General features: G+C 43.7%; 1 protein-coding gene across 5 annotated transcripts in view; it reads left to right on the forward strand.

The window, feature by feature from the left end:
* Positions 1-19,585, forward strand: part of LOC123017362 (putative protein PTGES3L) — a 31,470-nt gene extending 11,885 nt beyond the window's left edge. For 3 of the 5 annotated variants that reach the window (XM_044418649.1, XM_044418648.1, XM_044418647.1), the window contains exon 9: positions 466-869. Coding sequence is in view for 2 of the 5 variants with exons in the window: in XM_044418646.1 (XP_044274581.1) it covers positions 8,402-8,440; positions 9,403-9,531; positions 11,686-11,845; positions 11,952-12,009; positions 12,756-12,912; positions 12,989-13,105; positions 13,362-13,492; positions 14,180-14,246; positions 14,816-14,907; positions 17,076-17,130; positions 18,345-18,439; positions 18,709-18,844 (1,236 nt within the window). In the remaining 3 variants the exon portion in view is untranslated. Of the gene's footprint in view, positions 1-465; positions 870-8,296; positions 8,441-9,402; positions 9,532-11,685; positions 11,846-11,951; positions 12,010-12,755; positions 12,913-12,988; positions 13,106-13,361; positions 13,493-14,179; positions 14,247-14,815; positions 14,908-17,075; positions 17,131-18,344; positions 18,440-18,708 lie in introns of those variants that run through there. The other 2 variants (XM_044418646.1, XM_044418651.1) reach the window with 2 other exon arrangements.
* The last annotated feature ends 16 nt before the right edge of the window (positions 19,586-19,601 follow it).

The following is a 19,601-nucleotide window of genomic DNA, read 5'->3' on the forward strand; positions in this document are numbered from 1 at the left end:
AAGGCTAGGAGCCACTGATGGCCTCCTCCCTCATGAATCTGCCCAATCCTCTTTTAAATCCATCCAGATTGGTGGTCATCACAACTTCTTGTGGCAGCTGGTGACATGGGACTTGGGCAGTGCATTTTCAAGAAGTGGAGCATGAAAACAGACATAGAAATTGGAATTGGCTGTTCTGAAATGGCTGTTGAAAATGCCATTTTTACACAACTGTTGTTTCATATAACTGTTGTTCTGGCTGCATTTGGATTTCCAATCTAATCACAGAATCTCACTGGACAACCTATTTTAACAAGCACCTCTATCCACACTTGTGGGTACATTTCACAATTTCCATCCAGCCCTGAATATTTGGCAGTGGAGCTGGCTTTGAAGAGCCTGTCCTGATGGTCCCTCAGCTGCATTCCCCATTTCTTCTTTGCCTTCATGGAGACTTCTTCACTTAATTTTCTTTTTCCTGGCTAGGTACACTACTGGGATTGAAGCAACAGATAAGAGAGAAAGGATGCAACATGTGCCAACATCCCTGGGAATTTTCATGCTTCATAACTGTGGTCCAAGACACAGTGTGAAGGTGCTAGTGCTAACTGTAGACTGGGACTCTCTCCTGTAATGGCCACAAGTTCTTTCCCGCTAATTAGATAAATGAAACCTGGGCCTACAGCATGAAACCACCAGGATCTATTTTGCTTTCCTTCCCAGTCTCTGTAAGCTACTCCACTCTTCCTTTCTTTCCTTCCTTCCATCCCCACTGTTCCCACCCTTCCCCAGGGCCCAATTTTTCTCTGTTGGGTATCTTGTTCCTTAGGGATATAGTACATAAAGGGAAGAAGCCATTCAAACCTCTGCCAATAAATACTGTGACCTCACCATTGGTGGTTAGTGTCATCTGTCTTTGCAGCAGAGAGTGATTTGATTAGTCTTGAGTGATGGTAGGCTCAGAAAGGAAGGTATGTTCTCCCTGGCTGGCACCACAAGCAACCAAAACAAGAAAAGTAAACAAAGAAATGAAGAAAGTCTAAGAGGTGTTCTCTGCTAAACCAGCACATCTGATAGCAAAATACTAGTTGTGATTTGTTCTAATCACCTGTACATATAGGCTGCTGCAGTTACAGAATTCCTTACCACATCAAATATACCATGCCAGATACATGCCCAGCAACCAAACATGAATAACCCAAGCATTGCAGAGTTCACACCAGGCCCATCAAGGAGAAAACCTGCAGTTCTATGTCAATAGTCACAAACTAGTTTTCTATCACAGTGCCATGATGCAATTATAAGGCCATTTCTTATCCTAGGAATAGGTTCTCAAAAGTAGGCATTCGTAGAAATGCACTGTGAAAGCATGCTTTTAAGTGACAAAACCCTGACCCTAGGCTGGCTTTACAGTAGATTTCAAGGATTATTTTATGCTGTCTTAATTTAGTAAATGTGGGCAAAATGGTAAGAGTACATAAGCAAGGGACTTGCCATTTAAATTCACTATAGAAAAAACAGGATTCAGCTCATATTGCTTCCCATGCTCCAGTCAAACAATACAAAGCCTTTGGATGAATCATGAGAAGCTATGGTTGATGTGTCTCAGAACTTGATTTTCCGGATGCATACTTGTGCTATAGACAAGAAGCTACTGTTAGGATGGAAAATGGAGAAAAATATTGGTATTCTATAAGGTGTCAAGATGGGACTATATAATCTGTATTCAAAACATCATAAATTGGATAGGATCAGAGGAAGGAGGGAAAAGTGATGAAAGATACATCAAGATATGCAGATGACACCATATTACTAGCAAAAAACAACAATGAATTGAAATGACTCCTGATGAAAGTGAAAAAAGAAAGTACAAAAGCAGGACTACAGCTGAACACAAATTCATGATTACAGAAGTATTACTCTAATGCCAAGAATGAAGAAACTGAAATTGTGAAAGATTGTTTATACTTTGGTTCAATCATTAATTCAAAGGGAGACTGGCCAAGAAATTCAAAGAAGACTGAGACTTGGAAGGGCAGCAATGAAGCAACCAGGAAACATCATCATGTATAAAGATGCATCATCAGAGACCAAGGTCATGATCATCTACATATTGTAGTCCCAATTGCCATGTATGGGTATGAAAGCTGGACAGTGAAAAATACTGACAGGAAGCAAATTGATGCATTCAAAACATGGTGCTAGAGGAGTGCTTTGCGAATTCCCTGTACCTGAAAGATGAACAAATCAAGCCAGAAGCAAAAATGATGAAACTGAGGGTGCTGTACTTTGGGCACATTATGAGAAGGCAAGACTCACTGGAGAAGATGATAATGCTAGGGAGAGTTGAAAGTAGCAGCAGCAGACCAAATACAAGATGGATCAATTTCACAAAGGAAGCCGCAGCCTTGAGTTTACAAGACATGAGCAGGGCTGACAAGACCAGGGCATTTTGGAGGGGAACCCATTCATAGGGCTAGGGCTAGGGTAACTTATAACTTGGAGACAACTTGATGACACATAGCAATCAGAAGTTGGCACTAATGAGCCTTTATTTATTTATAATTGAATTTATAATCCACATTAGCCAATAGTCCAAGAGGACTCTCTGAGTGGATTACGAACGGTCTACACTTGAGCTATGCTAGAACAAGAAGTTCTGGTTTTATCAGGCACAAAATACTGCAAATTAAATCATGCAAATGAACATCAATGCTTTAGTTCCCTCCCTCTTTCAACAGCTGATGGTAATTGAAATCCCCATTTCCCATTCTAAAGAAAGAAAGATTTTTGCAGAGGACTTCTTGCCCCCTGCACAAGTTTCAGTAGCTTCAGCACAGCAAAGGATTTAATCAGCCTCAAACTTCCTTCTCCTCAACTGTAAGTTTCCCATATAGCTGTGTGAGACAGTAATTATGATAAAAACATCATTGATTTGGGTATGTGTGCCTTTTTATAGCATTCACTTATGATTTAATTAAATTCAGTTTAATTGACTTTTTAATTCTTTTCAACTGAGTGAATTAACTGAATTTATTAATATGGTCCTCAGAGAGAGGGGTGTAAGAGCTAGGAGATTTCCTCCCCTCCAATGTTTGACCCACTACAGAGAAAATAAAATAAAACAGAACAAACAAAAACCTAATCTTTGCACCAAGAAAGGCACAGGAAAGTGCAGTATCCAGTATCTGCACTTGTACTCTAACTGGTCTGTGGATCACTTCACCTGGAACAATTCCCCTAAATTTGCTACAGAAAGAGACCCAAATTTATTTATTTCTTCACAGTATCTCAGGACAATACAGTAAAATAAATAAATAAGATACAGCATCCAGATAATAATATATAAACTCAATCTTAAAACACTACTAATATTTAAAATTAAAATAATGGGAGAATAAAAAGGGGTAGGCCTGGCGCTGAAATGAAAAAAGGGTCGGCGCCAGGCACACCTCTCTGAAGTGACCATTCCATAGCTGGGACACCACCACAGAGAAGGCCCTTCTCCGGGTAGTCACTCTTCCAATCTCCTTCAAAGAGGTCTATTTCTTAGTAACAGAAATTGCCTTGGCTGAAAACTCTGAAATTGTTCATGATATAAATCCAGAAGGGTTAACCCCAGTGTTATAAGGAAGTAACTGCAAGGCCTTGGATCTAGCCCTTCAAGCCTCCCTTAGTTCAGAAGCAGACACACCAATTGCAGAGAAGGCTGTGGCCTCATCAGGAGTGGCCCTTTTTAAGGACACATTCTCTATTTTCTTTAATAAACAATTTGATCTAATCATTAATGAACTAGATCTAATCAAGAAATTCCTGGCTGAACATAATGGTTTACTAACTACTATGGCTGAACTTTAGGAGAGAATGACAATCCAGTGGCTATACATACAAAAAATGAAGCAGTGCATAAGTTAGGTCTTGATGTAAACTGGAAAAATGGTGTGGCAAGTAAACAGCCTAGCAAGGGAAGGAAAAATTGTCAAAATGGAAAGCTGCAAAGTGAGCAAAGGGCCACAAAGTCTCTTCCACCTCTAGCTGAGGTTGGTGAGTCAAAAGTCCCCACCTTTGCATCACACCCATAAAATATAATTCAAGATTCTTGGCAATATGCCCTCACTGCTGAAGGAGATTTAAAGACCTCAGAACAAAACCCAGTGCATGCTAGAAACAATCCCAATGCATCCCTAACGTGGGATCACCAAGTTAGTCTTTTTGAACTTTCCCAAGCTCAAAGGTGTACTCTGCCAGTCAGAACACAAAACTCACTTCCTGCAATTAACTGTTGGAGTTACCCCTCATACACTTAACTATGCTGATATAGCAAGTACTGAATATTCACTATAGGATTATTGTCATACATGCTCTGTGGTGGGACTTTTAAGTCCCAGCAATTTGCAAAGAAAATATATGATAAAAAGATGACTTTTTAAAAACAGTCTGGTGGTGACTAATTTTTGAAAACAAAACCACTACAGCTCTATTTTGTAAGAATTTAGATCCTATTCCTAAAGATTGTAGAGTTGGGAAACTTAGTAGTTTGGAAGATTCCCATACCCATAGCTAATTCAATAAATTGAATTTGTGCAGAGAAGACCATTTATCCCAGAGGTCCTCAAACTTTTTAAACAGGGGGTCAGATGAAAGGTGCTGGTGGTGGATGCTGGCTGGCAAGGTGGTGCCGATGGTGGGCGTGGGCTGGCGAGGGGGTGGAGGCGGTGGGCACACGTGGAGAGGCAAGGCGAGGGCAGGTGCGCACAGCGAGGCAGGGGTGTGTGGGGGTGCGCGGTGAGGCAGCGGCTTGCTCGCCCGGAGATCGGCAAGGCAGGCAGTGGTGGCGGGTGCAGGCACAGGTGCGGTGAGTCCAAAACCTCTGAGTCGGGCCAGATAAATGGGCATGGCGGGCCGGATCTGGCCTGCGGGCCATAGTTTGAGGACCCATGATTTAACCCATCAGAAGGTAAACACTTCCTTTAAAGAAGTATTTACCTTCTTTCTGGATTTTGGGTGTCCCAGGTTGTGGTGTCAGAGAAAATGTTTAAACATTTTATTTATTTGATTTATAATAAAAAACTATTTTCTTTTTCCCTACAATGAACTCCAAGTGGCTTACATCATTCTCCTCCTGCTGCTCTCAATCTTACCCCCACTACAACAGCCCTGCAAGAGCTGAGTATGGGGTCTGCACCATGCACCAATACACACGAGGGGCCTTCATAGTAGAGGAAGAAGGAACTACTTCAAAAGGGGACTATTTCTAGTAGAAGAACAGTGGAATGAAAGTAATTTTAGGAATCAAAACATGTTAGTACATTTAGAAGCTTGTCTGAAAGTTTCCACAGAATTATCCCCTACCGTAAAACCTAGATAGTGTGGAGGAGGAAAAGCAAGTGCCTGAGACAGCTACAAGCGTTAAACAGAAAGCTTAGAAAAATTTGGAGAAGTGCTGGCAGAAAGTTTTAGATTTCCCATATCAGGCATCATTTCATAGAAACATAGAAACAGAGCGAGTCAGAAGGGGCCTCCTGGGCCATCTAGTCTGACCTCCGGCACCAGCCGGTTCCGCTCACAACATGCCCACCATGTGGAAGTTCAGCCTATCCTTGAACACCCGCACCGATGGGGCCTCAACGACCTCCTGTGAAAGCCCATTCCACACCCTCAGGGTCCTGACTGTCAGGAAGTGCTTCCTGGAATCCAAAAGGAACCTTGGCTCCCTGAGCTTTGCTCCATTGGAGCGCGTCCTGCCTTCCTCTGCAGGGGAGAACAGGTCTCTACCACCTCCATGTGACATCCCCTCACATACCTGTATGTCGCCAACATATCCCCTCTGAGTCTCCTCCAGGCTGAAGAGACCCAGTTCCCTCAGTCTCACCTCATACGGCATCCCCTGCAAACCAGCCACCAACCTTGTGGCCCTACGTTGCACTGACTCCAACCTAGCTATATCCTTTCTGTAATGAGGGGCCCAAAACTGAACACAATACTCCAGTTGCGGGCGCACCAGAGTCGTGTAGAGTGGTAGTAATACCTCTCTTGATCTAGAAGCCACACTTCTGGCTATGCAACCAAGGCTGGCATTCGCCCTCTTGACCACCGCATCACACTGCTGACTCATGTTTAGCCTGCAGTCAACCAGTACCCCGAGGTCCCTTTCACAAGTGCCGCTCTCCAGCCACTTGTCCCCTAACCTGTACTTATGACAGCTATTCCTATGCCCCAAGTTCAAGACCTTGCACTTATCCACATTGAATGCCATCCTGTTGCCTCCTGCCCACTGTCTGTACAGATCCTTTGGATCTGGAGTACCTGCTCCTCAGTTGTGGCCACTGCTCCAGTTTTAGTGTCATTTGTGAATTTGATCAGCAGACTGTTCACCCCTTCTTCCATGTTGTTAATGAAAAGATTAAACAGGATCGGATGAGGACAGAGCCCTGGGGGACCCGGCTTGTCACTGGCCGCCATCCCGATGATTCCCCACTAATGGTTACCTTCTGCTTTCAGTCAGTCAGCCATGCCCTAATCCACCAGACAGTGCTGTGGTGTATCCCAAAACTCCTCAGTTTCTCCAACAGGATATCATGGGGCACTTTGTCAAAGGCCTTGCTGAAATCCAGGTATACCACATCCACTGCATCCCCTCCATCTAGCCATCTCGAAACCTTGTCGTAGAATTCCACAAGGTTTGTCTGGCAGGACCTGTTTTTGTGGAAGCCGTGTTGTGTGGCTGTCAGCATCCCTTCCCTATCTAGCATCACTAGATCTCTATTATGAGCCTTTCCATTGTTTTTCCTACAATGGACGTAAGGCTAACCTGTCTATAATTCCCCATGTCCTTTCTACTATCCTTTCTGAAAATTGGGACCACTGATGCCACCCTCCAGTCCTCTGGAACTTCACCCGTTCTCCACGAGGTCTCAAAAATGGAGGCCAGCGGGCGTGAGAGAACCCCTGCCAACTCTCTAAGTACTCTCGGGTGTAACCCGTCAGGGCCTGGCGCCTTTGTAAAGTCCAATGCCCTGAGGAGCCCCTCGACTTCAAGGGGGGTGACTCTAATCTGTGCCCATAAGTCCCCGGCCTCATCTAATCTCCTATGCAAATCTCCCCCGTCCTGCTTTGGGGAGAACACAGAGGCAAAATAGTCATTTAGCATCTGTGCCTGTTCCCTCATATCAGTCACTGGATCTCCTTCCTCCTTATTTAGTGGTCCCACCACTTGTCTCCCCTTCCTTTTCCTATTTACATGCTGAAAGAAGCCCTTTTCGTTGCTCTTGATATTCTTGGCAAGTCTCAGCTTGTAATCAGCCTTAGCCTTGTGAAGAATCCTTCGGCAACGGGCCTCCTCCCCCTGGTATACCCTTTTGTCTATTTCCCCCAGTACCCATTTCCTACGGAGGTTCCTCTTTCGTCTAATCCCTCTAACCACCTCCATTCGCATCCATGGTGGCACTCTCCTCCGCCTCCCCACCTTACTGACTAGAGGTATCGTCAAGGCTTGTGCCTCCAAAACCTCCCTTTTGAGTGCCATCCAACCCTCCTCAACTTGTTTACCTTCCAGTAACCTATCCCAGGAGACTTTCCCCAGTCTGGCCTTCAGTTGGCCAAAGTTGGCCCTCTTGAAGTCCCAGCTTCTAGTGCTCGACCTGCTGCACGTCCCCAGTCCCCTGATCTCAAAGCAAAGGATGGAGTGATCACTTGCATCCAGAGCTCCCCTAATCTGTACTTCATCTATCAGCTCCTCCCTACTGGTCAAGACCAAGTCTAGGATGTGTCCCTCCCTCGTCGCCTCTCGGACCCTCTGTGTGAAAAACCCTCCCTCTATAGCTTCTAGGAAGCGACGTGACCTGGCTGTCACCGCCGAGTGAGTCTCCCAAGTAATAACCGGGAGACTGTGTCTCTCCCCCGAGATAAAAGGTAAGAGGGCAAGAATGAGAAGTTTCCGTTATATTGCAATATGTAACTACACCTTTGCATTATTAGGATCAAATGTATATGTTTGTAATTGGTTAAAGTGCACTCCGCTTATGGAAGTATAATTTCTTGTTGTAGTCTTTGTTCGAGGAATCCGCTCTTCTCCTTAGCGGATCACTCGCTCGGCCGAACGATAATATAGCTCCCTGCACACCAACAATCGCTTTATTTACCTGCGAGTCAACGAACCGGAGAATTACTTGCAAATCTCTCACCTTCTTGTCTTGAAGGGAGAATGAGACTGCGAGCGATTTCTCCGGCGGTGTCTGCTGCTCTCTGAAACGTCCCACGGGCCTGCAGCCTAGCCGGCAGGCTATGAATTGCAGAGCTCGCCCTGTTGTCAGTAGGGGGCGGCAGGAGGGCCCTTCGGCCTCGCCTGCTCGGTGAACCGCGCAGGAAGCGGAAGAGGAAGGGAGAACCGAGCACGGCTTGGTTGGCCCCTGATTCTTGCTTCATGGCGTTCATGTGTCAGAGGGACAGCTGGCTGCAGCAGGTAAGGGGGGGACAGGTGGCCTGTGCTGATTATTATGGTCTGGGTCAGCTTGCATCGCTGCAGGTGGGAGGGGCTATGCGAAACCCACACTAGGTTTTTCTGCCCAGACTAGCTGCCATTAGAAACTACCTGGTGCTGAAATTGTGTTTTGTGCAGTGCATAGCAAATCACGGGGACTAAATGAAGGGAGTACTGCTATAGACAGATGTATGTCCTTGGGTGTGTATCCCGCTGCTCAGTAGCTGGCATTTGCTGTGTTTTAGAGAACAGTTTCATTCAGTGCAGTGCAAGTTATGCTTACAGCTTTTTGTATAATACAATAAAATCACCTGTACATCCAGTCGCAAGCACAACTTATGTCAACCAAAGAGGAAAAAGAAGCTAGGGCAACAGCCGGACAGGCATTTTGTTGATGATGATTCTTTTGTTTGTCTGCTGTTGTTACCTTTCTGTTGCAGAATAAAAAGGTTAAAAAGGGTGAGATGAGGAAGGGGAAAAACCGTTCTATTAAAAGCAGAGCCATTGCTGTTGGGACTGTAACTGTGGAATAGAATTACTCAGAAAGCCTATGCACATTCTTCCTTATTTTGAGGACCAGTGAGAATATTCTGCCAGGCATTTGGAATTTAATTGGATATAGGTTTTTACTGTTGCATTATTTTATTTGTTTTATTCTAAATGGATATGAAGTAATGCTTGTTTTATTGTGCATAAATTGGTGGTATTTTTATTAAACTGTGCTATATTAATCAGTAATTACCATTCTGAGAGCATTGACTACAACTCTAAAGATGACAGAACTCATGCAAAAACCCAATAATTTGTTCTGAAGACTGTTGTTAAAAACATGATAAATACTGGGTTCCACCCCGTATGCTGGTCTCTGACTTAGATCTTTACTTTCTGTTTGTTCTGAAGACCTCCAGATCTTTATTAGATATTCCCCTTTCTTTTTACCCCAGTTTAGTACACAAGTGGTTTCCTGCTGCCCGGCAGAATTATCCACAGAAACTGGTGGAAAGAAGCATACTCTGTGTGGATTCTATGTCATCTTGGAAGACACAATCCTTTTCCCAGAGGGAGGAGGGCAGGTACTAGTAACTGTTCTTAGAATTAGAACAGAATCAGTTTTTGGGACTGTGGAACATGGTATCTTGCGTAATACATTATTTGGGATTTACTGTTGCATTCTTTTTTTTTTTTTTTAAGTAGAAGTGCTTTCTATACTTAGTGTCTTGCAATAGCAGGAGGTTGAACCTGATGACCTTCTGGTCCCTTCCAGCTCTACTGTTCTATGACTCTATGCTTCCTGATAAATGGTTTCTAGTGCTATCAGTCATAATGCATTGTGCAGCTCTTTAACCTTTTCCTCATTATCAGATAGTTTGTGGTGAGAAAAAAAGACTGAAGATGCATCTGGAAAACACAGGGCAGTTACATATGGAATTAATGTCTGAAACCCTTGCAAATCTCCTGAATGACAGAGTTCAGTTGCACAGTAAGAGTGCAGTCCTATGCATTTTAAGACAGGAAAAAGGCCTACATAGTTGGCTAGGAAATTCTGGGAGTTGTAGGACTTTTGCAGGAATAGGATTGGACTTGAATTGATCCATGGATTTCTTTTAATCCATGTGGGAACAAATGGTACTGCCAAATGGAGCTAAAAGGAAATCATATCAGACTTTGAAGCTCTGGAAAAGTATCTCAATATCCTTGAGGCCCAGATAGTTTTCTCATCCATCCTCCCAGTTCATGGAAGAGGAATAGAAAGGAAAAGAAAAATACTTCAAATGAATGTCTGACTATGGAGCTAGTGCCAACATATGAGAGATTCAGATTCTGGGACCAGACTACACTACTTGGAAGATGGATTGCTAGCAAGGGATGGGTTGCACCTTACAAGAACTGGAAAAATGGGCTAGATGGAACAAGCATCGGGTGGATCCACATTTGGCTACAGAATCAAACTCAAAGTCCCAGTGGCACTTTCTCAGACTGGGGAGAGGTACCATAGGGTTCAGTCCTAGGTCCATGCTCTTCAGCATTTTTATTAATGCTGAGCAAGAAGATGAGCAAGAGCAAGGAATGCTGATAAAATTTGCAGATGACATTAAATTGGAAGACAGAAGCACAATTGAAAGTGATCTTAATGAGCTGGAGTACCGGCTACAAGCAACAGAATAAAATTCAGCAGGGACAAATGCCAAGTTCTAAACTTAAGAAAAGGGAGCCAAATGCTACAAGGTGCAGGGGATACTACAAATGAGAAGGATCTTGCAATTGTTTTAACTCACAAGCTGAATATGAGCCCAAAAAGTAATGTGGCTGCAAAAAAAGTGAACACTATATTGGGCTGCATTAATAGAAGTACAGCTTCCAGATCATGTGAAATACTAGTTCCCCTCTATGCAGTACTTGTTAGGTCCCATCTTGAGTACTGCATCCCATTCTGGGAATTGCACTTCAGGAAGGAGACAAGATAGAAAATGTTCAGAAGTTCAGGGTACTGGAAACAAAGCCCTTTGAGGAGAACTGGGTCTGTTTGCCCTTGAGAAGAGAAGACGGAGTGACGGTATGATACCACTTTTCAAATACTGGAAATTTCGACTGTCACACAGAGGAGGGCCAGAATCTCTTCCTAATCATCCCAAATGTAGGACACAGAATAACAGACTCAGATTACAGGAAGCCAGATTTTGGCTGGAGATCAAAGTGGGAGATCAGGAGAAACTTTCTGACTCTTACGGCAATGGAACCAATTGTGATGGTTGTGAGTTCTCACACTGGAGGCATTCAAGAGGCAGTTGGACGGCCGTTTGTCTGGATGCTTTAACTTGTGGTCCTGCATTGAACAGAGTTGGTCTTGGTGGCTTTAGAGGCCCCTTCCAATTCTATGATTCTGTGTAGTTTTTAGGAATACACAATTTCTAGTTTGTTCTTAAATTCAGATGTTACATTTGCTGCTTTTATTTTAGGTTGCAGTGATAAACGGATACAGTGGGTCCTGTTTCTGCATAAACGTGTAGGATTGCGCTTTCTCTGTGGGAAAAGTTGGTATCATATTTAGGTGCTCTGGGGAATTAATACAGCAATCTGCCCACAATCTGTATGTAATTAATAATAAATCAGCATTGTCATATACTTTGTCTAGTAGGCCCCACCTGTTGAGAATTAATGGGGAATTGATACTGTGTACACAATATTTCTCAGAAGTTGGGGCAATGATTTTAACCTCTCTTCTCCAGCCTGATGACCAGGGACTCATTAATGACATCCCAGTGCTTAGAGTCATTCGACAAGGCCCAGATGCTCTGCATTTCATCCAGACACCCCTTGAACCTGGGAGCACAGTACAAGTAGTGCTGAACTGGGATCGGCGGTATGACCACATGCAGCAGCATTCAGGTGATATGCTGGTGACCACTATTTCTTTGATTGGAGCATTAAAGCAAGTGCACTTTAAATAAGAAGGTCAGGGGGAACCAAGTCATTTTGTAATTGTTTCTCTCAGGACAGCATCTTATCACAGCACTTGCAGATCTGATGTTTGGATTCAAGACAACATCATGGTGAGTTGGGCACAACTCTGCATAGTCCCTCCATCTTTGCTTGTTTGTAGTCTGAACATCTGAATGGGACAGACTGCGAGGGGGTTTAAATCCTTAGCAGAAAGTAGGGGTCCTCAGAGAGGGCAGGCTAGCAAGAAGCTGTACAGATCACCACTGTCTTTATTAACAATACCAAATAACCATATTATTAATCAACATCTTAAGGCAGTATCTTTCAAAGTCTCCTAAGAGCACTGGGAAGAAGGAACTTGTTCCTGTCACATAAAATACTATGGCAGAATTTATTTATTTATTTGGGTATTTCTAACCCATCCAGTAACTACACATCTCTGGACGACTTACAGCAATCAGTCAGTAAATAGCACGTTATACAAATATCATACAAATAACTCAAACAATAACAATACTAATAACACTAATAACCCATGACTGGAATAAAAACATAATTAAAATTTAAACTTTAAAATACTGGGTCTTGACCCATCATCGGAAAGCATATAACATTGGCACCAGGTGGACCTCTCTGGGGAGTGCATTCCATAGCTGGGGTGCCACCGCGAAGGAAGCCCTCCTCCAGGTATTCTGTCTCCTAATCTCCTTCAAGGAGGGTTCCAGGAGCAGGGCCTCTGCTGCAGATCTTAAGGGGTGGGAGGGCATATAGGGAAAAAGACATTCCTTCAGGTATCCTGGTCCCAAGCCATTTAGGGAAGGGGGAACAGACATCCAACCCCTTCCACCCTCTACAGGGAGCTGGGTCGCCAACGAAGCACTATTGAGCTGGACACCACTGCCATGACAGCAGAACAGGTGGCGGCCCTTGAGCAGAGTGTGAATGAGAAAATCCGAGCGCACATCCCTGTGGTGGTGAAAGAGCTGGAGGTGGATGACCCTGACATCAAGCTGGTAAGTAGAGTCTGGGCTGAAGCAGAGAAAGGAGGAGATGCAATGTACTCTTTTCTAACCAGGCTTTGTACTGCAGGTGAGGAGCCGTGGCCTGCCAGATGATCACACTGGTCCGGTCCGGATAATAAGCATTGAGGGCATTGATGCCAATATGTGCTGTGGCACACATGTCTCCAACCTCAGTGACCTACAGGTGAGGCGCCCAAAGCTGGCAGGTGGGTGGACCTGCAGTCTCTGCTCTGAAGCTTTTGCAGATCGAATCTCTTTAGGTCTGAGCACAGGCATACTGTGCAATCTACCGCTGTGCTTTGTGCAAGGGCAAGTTCTGTCTGTTTGTGGCACATGCTTCTTCCTTGTGGACAGAAGGGACAAGAGAGTTCCAAATGGAACACATTACCTTGCAGGATCTAAACATTTCCCACTCAGAATAATGTATGTTTGTTCTGAAGGTAATTAAACTCTTAGGCACTGAAAAGGGGAAAAAGAACAAGATCAACCTAGTTTTCCTTGCTGGGAACCGAGTGCTGAAAGCTCTGGAGCGAAGCTATGCCACTGAGAAGGCCATGACGTCACTGCTTAAGCAAGTACTCCTATTTTTCTATCCTAGAGAATTAAAGGGTCTACACAAAGTTCAGAGGGCTGTTTAAAACCCACTGAGTTCCTCCAAGGCAAGGTGAGAGGAGCGTGGAGGCGAAGGTCACCTCCGCGTCTCTCCCACTCTGTAAAGCACTTAGCCCGTTTCAGCCCTCTGGAGCAGCAGGGGGGAGGCCAGGGCACAGGAAGGGCGTGATGTATCTTGTGGTGCCAGTCTCCTCTCCTGCCTGCTGCCAGGCAGGAGAGGAGGTCTCTTAAAGATTCCCAGCCATGAGGTTGGAGCAATTTTCTGAAGAAGAGCTGTGGATGCTAGGTGCTGTCAAGCAGCCATAGGTTTGCTATGTGGCTGCTGGTGTTTCTGAAAGCTAGAAATATTCAGCCATACAAGTTAATTTTTATTTAGGTAGGTTGGACAGATTACCTCTGTATATGGCCTGCCTCAGGCTGAAGTCAGGACAGTTAATAAAAGCTTTTCAAACAGTTACATATTAAATACAAAGGCTACCGTTCCCAGATCATACAACTATTGCCATTGTTGCTTGCTTTTGTGTTTCTGCATAACACAAGTTATTTTCACTTTCCATACCTCCACCTTGCTACTATTTAAGCTTGTACTCCCTCAGGTATTGCAACAGTTCTCTCCGGTGGCTTATGGTTTCCTCTTTCATTTTAGGAATGGCCCAGAAGAGCATGTGGAAGCTGTAAAAAGGCTACAGAACTCTCTGAAGCAACTTCAGAAGGTACAGCTAGTACCAGATATGCTGTCATGAAGAGCCCAGAGTTTCCTTTCCCAGTGGCAGCGGGGAGATCTCCAGCCAGCTTTAACTGAAGGTTTTGCACGAGCAGCTGCAGTCAAACCCCAATGAGCAGCCTGTAAGAATGCAGTGGGCAGTAAAAGAAGTGGGAAACCACAGTTGTGGAAGACAGTTCGATAGAAGTAGTTGAGTAGGTCTGACTTGCTGGCCATGGCTGCAAACTGTTTTCAGGATGGTTGCCAGCCAATCAGAGCCAGGAAGGGCCTGAAAAGTAATGGTGGAATTATGATTCCAGTGCTTGTTACCCTCTTCTGACTGGCTAGCAGGTTAAAGAACTCTGCTTCTCAAACTAAGTATCCCATGGGAATTAGAATCTGGACATGCTCAGTAGGGCCTGAGCACCTTTGGATTCTAATGCTGTTGCATCCTGACTGTGACCCTCAGTGACAGATTTCAGTCTTAACCTTTCTGAGGATTCCCTGGTGGCTCAATCTCAATTAAACAGGGGAACAGAATAGTGGTATCTTTTCTCTCATTATCTACTTCTCTTTCAGAGCAACTTGAACTTACTGAGAGATCTGGCTGTCCTAACTGCTCAGAAGCTCAAAAGTAACCTGGCTCAGGAACGAGTATTTGTGTTACACAGGTGAGAGGGAAAACAGCTCAGTGGTATGTTTGTATCAGGCAAATATGGAAGAATCAAAGTTTCAAATGCCCGAACAAAGGTAAACGTGTTAATGCCATGAACTTCTCCCCAACAAAGTAATTCTGATTTTTAACAACTGGAAAATATTTTAAACTGAAGTGTGAATTACGTAGGGATGATGAAAGGATGGTGGGGTAGAGAGGTAGCTGTGTAGCCCTGTTAGTTCTCCTGAACCTTTTCTCAGCTTTTGGTGCCATCGGCCTTTGCATTCCTCTAGATTGTTTGAGCTCAGAAGGCTTATGGTGGCTCTGGTCCTCCTTGAATGAAGGGGGCAGGGTTTTTGCTCCACCCATGGCTATTGGCCTATGGGATACCACAAGATTCCATCCTGTTTCCTTTGCTTTTCAAAGCCTACATGAAACTGCTGGAGGAAGTCATTCAGGGCTTGAGGTTAGGGTCTAGCATCTAAACTCTACACTGAAGTGCCTTCAATATGCAGATAGCACTCACCACTGTATCTCCTTTCCATTTGTTGATCCTAGGGAGGTTGTTGAATGACTGCAGCAGTTTTGGAATGGATGAGGGCAAACAAGCTAAGTCTTAATTGGGACATGTATACAACCTGGGAATATTTCTAGACTTGGTACTAACTAGGGAAGCTCAGGAAGCGATGGTTCCCAGGAATCCTTTCTACTTGATACACCAGCTGCAAGGAAGGATCTTCTCTCTCTTACCCATGCTTTGGTGACATCCAGGCTGAACTATTATGATATGTTCTCTTTGGGGCCACCATGAAAGCAGGTTTTTGCCTGTTCAGAAACTTCAGGTGCTCAGACTGCAGCTATCTAAATATTGGTAGGTGCTAGGTGGTTTGCTCATATGGCACCAAATACTTTACCATCTGCATTGGATATCTGTGTGTTTCTGAGCCCAATTTAAATAGCTGGCTTTGAATTGGGACCCCGAATTCTATGAAGGATCATCTTCTTATGTATCTGCTTGCCCCCATTTGATGTCATCCCACAGGCCTGTTGCTAAGTTCTGTTAGGCTTGTGAGTACAAAGGACAGGTCTTTTTAGTGGTTTCCAATGCTTCTGGAATCAGCTACCATCAGTGATTAGTCAGAGTCCAGTTAGGAAGGCTCTGAAAATCCAGTTCTTTTCATTGACTTTTTCATAATATGTGGGTTTTATTGATATACTAAAATAAGACATTATTGAATGTTATTTTATTATTACTTTTAGCAAATTTTTGTATTTTATCTTGTATGTCTTCTTGAGAGGATTTGGTCCTTAAAAGCAACGTAAAAATCATTTTACATAAAATAAGCATGCAGTTTTATTGAGGAACTTTGTGAACTCCTACATGTACAGAATCGTCGAATGGTAGAGCTGGAAGAGCACAAAAAGGCCAGCAGTCCAGCTCCCTGTTCAGTGCAGAACTCCAAGTTAAAGCATCTCTGATAGATGGTTCTGCAGCTGCATCTTGAATGCCTCCAGTGTGGGACAGTCCACAACCTCTCTAGGTAGCTTGTTCCATTGCTGTATTACTTTGCTGTCAGGATGTTACTTTCCTGATGTTTAGGTCAAATCTGGCTTTCTGTGTCCTGCACTATGGGATGATCCTGGCCTTCCTCTGTGTGACAACCTTTCAAGTACCTGAAGAGTGCTAACATATCTCTCCTCAATCTTTTCATCTCAAGCTTAAACAATAGGGCTTTCCTCCCAACCCCTGATCATCCTTGTTCTTTGCCTCTGAACCTTTCCCAGTTCGATTGCATCTTTCTTACACGGTGGTATCCAGAACTGGAAACAAAATGGCAAACTGAGGCCATCATACTTTAGGCACATCATGAGAAGTCAAAACTCACTGAAGAAGACAATAGTGCTAGGAAAAATTGAAGGCAGCAGAAGTGCCAGACCAAACATGAGATCGATGAATTCCATAAAGAGCTGAGCAGGGCTGTCAGGGAGAGCATTCAGAAGAAATGACTTGATGGCACATGACAACACAAAAATCCTTCCATCCTCAAGCCAGGCCAGGCATTATTGTTTTTCTATCATATGGGAATAGATTTCATACAGGTGGAAACTAGGCTTATCTCTTCCAGATTTTGGGATGGGTAAAAAGTTGTCATGGGATCTTGGAACATCTTCCTCTTTTTGCAGGAAAGACGGTGATTCTGAATTCATGAACATCATTGCAAATGAGATTGGCACTGAGGTAAACCTTCCTGTCTCTGAGCTTTTGGATAGATTGTTGTTTAAGTGCTAAAGATTTCCTGCTCAAAGTTTAAAGGATATTCCCTTTTCTGGTATATCAGTTTTCTCAAATTAATTATATATTCTTATTAATGTGATACTATCAAATGTCAATTAAAAATAGTTACAGCAAAAGATGCTTCAAACTGAATTTTAAGAGAATTACTGTATAATCTAATGCATGTGTATTCAGAGATAAGGTTTACTCCCATGAAAGTGTATATAGGATTCCAGTTTAAGTAAATTTCTCGCTATTTTGGTGAAAATTATTAATGGTTACTGAGATGACAGTTGTTTTACTTTCTTACTTGAGGATTATCATTTTTGTCAAGGATCAAGAGCACATGTGATTGCTTCGGTCATTCTTTATACACCAAATCCACAATCAGAGTTTATAATGTGAAACTGCCTTTAAAAAGCCAAACTTGGTACAGTTTTCTGAGGTTGTCATACTTCAGGCACATCATGAGAAGTCAAAACTTCCTGGAGAAGACAATAATACTATGAAAACTTGAAGGCAGAAGGGGAAGACCAAACATGAGATGGATAAATTCCGTACAATACTGAGCATGGCTGTCAAAGTCTGGAGGGCATTCATTTACAAGGTCACTATTAGTCAGAAACTTCATAGCTTCAATCCCTACTATTAACCAATGAGTTAACATATCTTTAGTTCAGTGTCAAATCATTTCATTTATGTTGTGTTCTGAGACGTCACTCAAGATATTTCAATTGTCCCTGGCCCTTTTATAGACGTGGGTGGCATTTGACTTCCCAGTACAGTCACCCAATGTGTTGTTAAGACAGATAGGACAACTGCAAAATGAAACAGCTCCTCTAGTCGCCAGAGTGATTGGAGCTCATTTCCAAGTAGTAGTAGTCACCCCGTCTTAGACCATCCTGACACATTGAGTACAGGCAGAACTACAAAGCACAACTATGCCAAAGATCTTGAAATGATTACCCAATTGAACCAATGGCAACCAGTGAAATGTAGACACTATGAAGATTTTGGTGATGAATCAAAAGAATATTTAGCTCACCAAATTCTGTTGCATTTTGGGTCTTTTCAAACAATCTTGGTCCTGAGACTTATATACTTGAGAAATATTTTAGGATTAATTGAGGAGTAGTGTAATAATGGCAGCAGATCTGAAACTCTTATTATTTCAACAGGAAACCCTCCTTTTCCTTTCTGTGGGAGATGAAAAAGCATCTGGACTCTTTTTGCTTACAGGCCCTCCAGAAGCAGTGGAGGAGCTAGGCCCCAGGTGAGTTAACTCTTTACTCATGCCAGCTGGAGAAATTAGGGTCATGGGTTAATGTGTACATTGTGGGAGGGAACAGGTTTGTTTGGTTCACTGTGGTTCTGTGAAGGGGGTGGGGGGGATACATCCATCTGGAATGTGTAGGACTAAGAGCAAAGCGGCCAGATCATAAGCCTTGATATGTTCTGTGGGAGGCCACTCAAAGACAAAGTAGCTGTGGAATAAAGTCTAGCTGAAGATACCAACTCACATCCTGTTGTTCTTTCCACAAGGGTTGCTGAACTGCTGGAAGGAAAAGGTGCAGGGAAGAATGGCCGTTACCAGGGCAAAGCCAAACGGATGAGCCAACGGGCAGAGGTGGAGGCCCTTTTATGGAAGTTTACCAACGAACAGAGAAGGGAGCAGTAATTGAGATGAAAGACTGGACAAAGGGGTGATAAAGATAATGGGAGAAAGGGTTCAGCCACAGTTGCTCTGTGAGGACTGTAGTGTAATATAATAGAATCTCTTGCTTTCCACGTGGCGGTGCCAGCAGGCAGAGAAGACAGTCAGCGGTCTGATTTGGCACACGTAGCATGAGAAGCCAGAGTTCTTGTAAGGATAAATGTGTAAGAGTGAGGTACGCAGTACTGAGAAAGTACACTTGGAAGTCGTGCTGCTTTCTCAAGAAGCAACTTCCTCCTTAATTCAAGCAGTGCTGAGAAGAAGCCACAGAAAGCACTCAGTGGCAATCCCTGTGGCTTTGTGTTGTTCCAAAGTAAACGTCGCAGTGTCTGTGAGTATCCCTTAACTGCCTCAGCTGCGGCTTTACAAACTGTCCAGGGTGTTCCATTTAGGGTGGGACTTAAAGGGCATTCAGTCTAAGCACCTGTGTTGGTACCTTAGCATCGGAAAAGCTGCCTGACCAATTCTTCCACCTTGAATGAAGTCCAGTCAACATGATATGCCAAGAATGCTGCATAGCATGCTAAGCATGCTTATTGGGAAGTTGAATCTCATTGAGGGCTGCCGCACACACTGCAAGTAGCATAGGAACGAGAAACAGCATATAGGAGGGAAATGTGTGCATTGTACAAATATCACTGCTACTGCTGGCCAGCGTTCCCCAGTTCATGTACAAGTTATTGAATACATGAGTTATCTCTTTCACAATGTGTAGTTCTGC

The sequence above is a fragment of the Varanus komodoensis genome, unplaced genomic scaffold (assembly GCF_004798865.1).
Source record: "Varanus komodoensis strain SLA01 unplaced genomic scaffold, ASM479886v1 scaffold92, whole genome shotgun sequence".
In the NCBI taxonomy this organism is placed as follows: domain Eukaryota; kingdom Metazoa; phylum Chordata; class Lepidosauria; order Squamata; family Varanidae; genus Varanus; species Varanus komodoensis.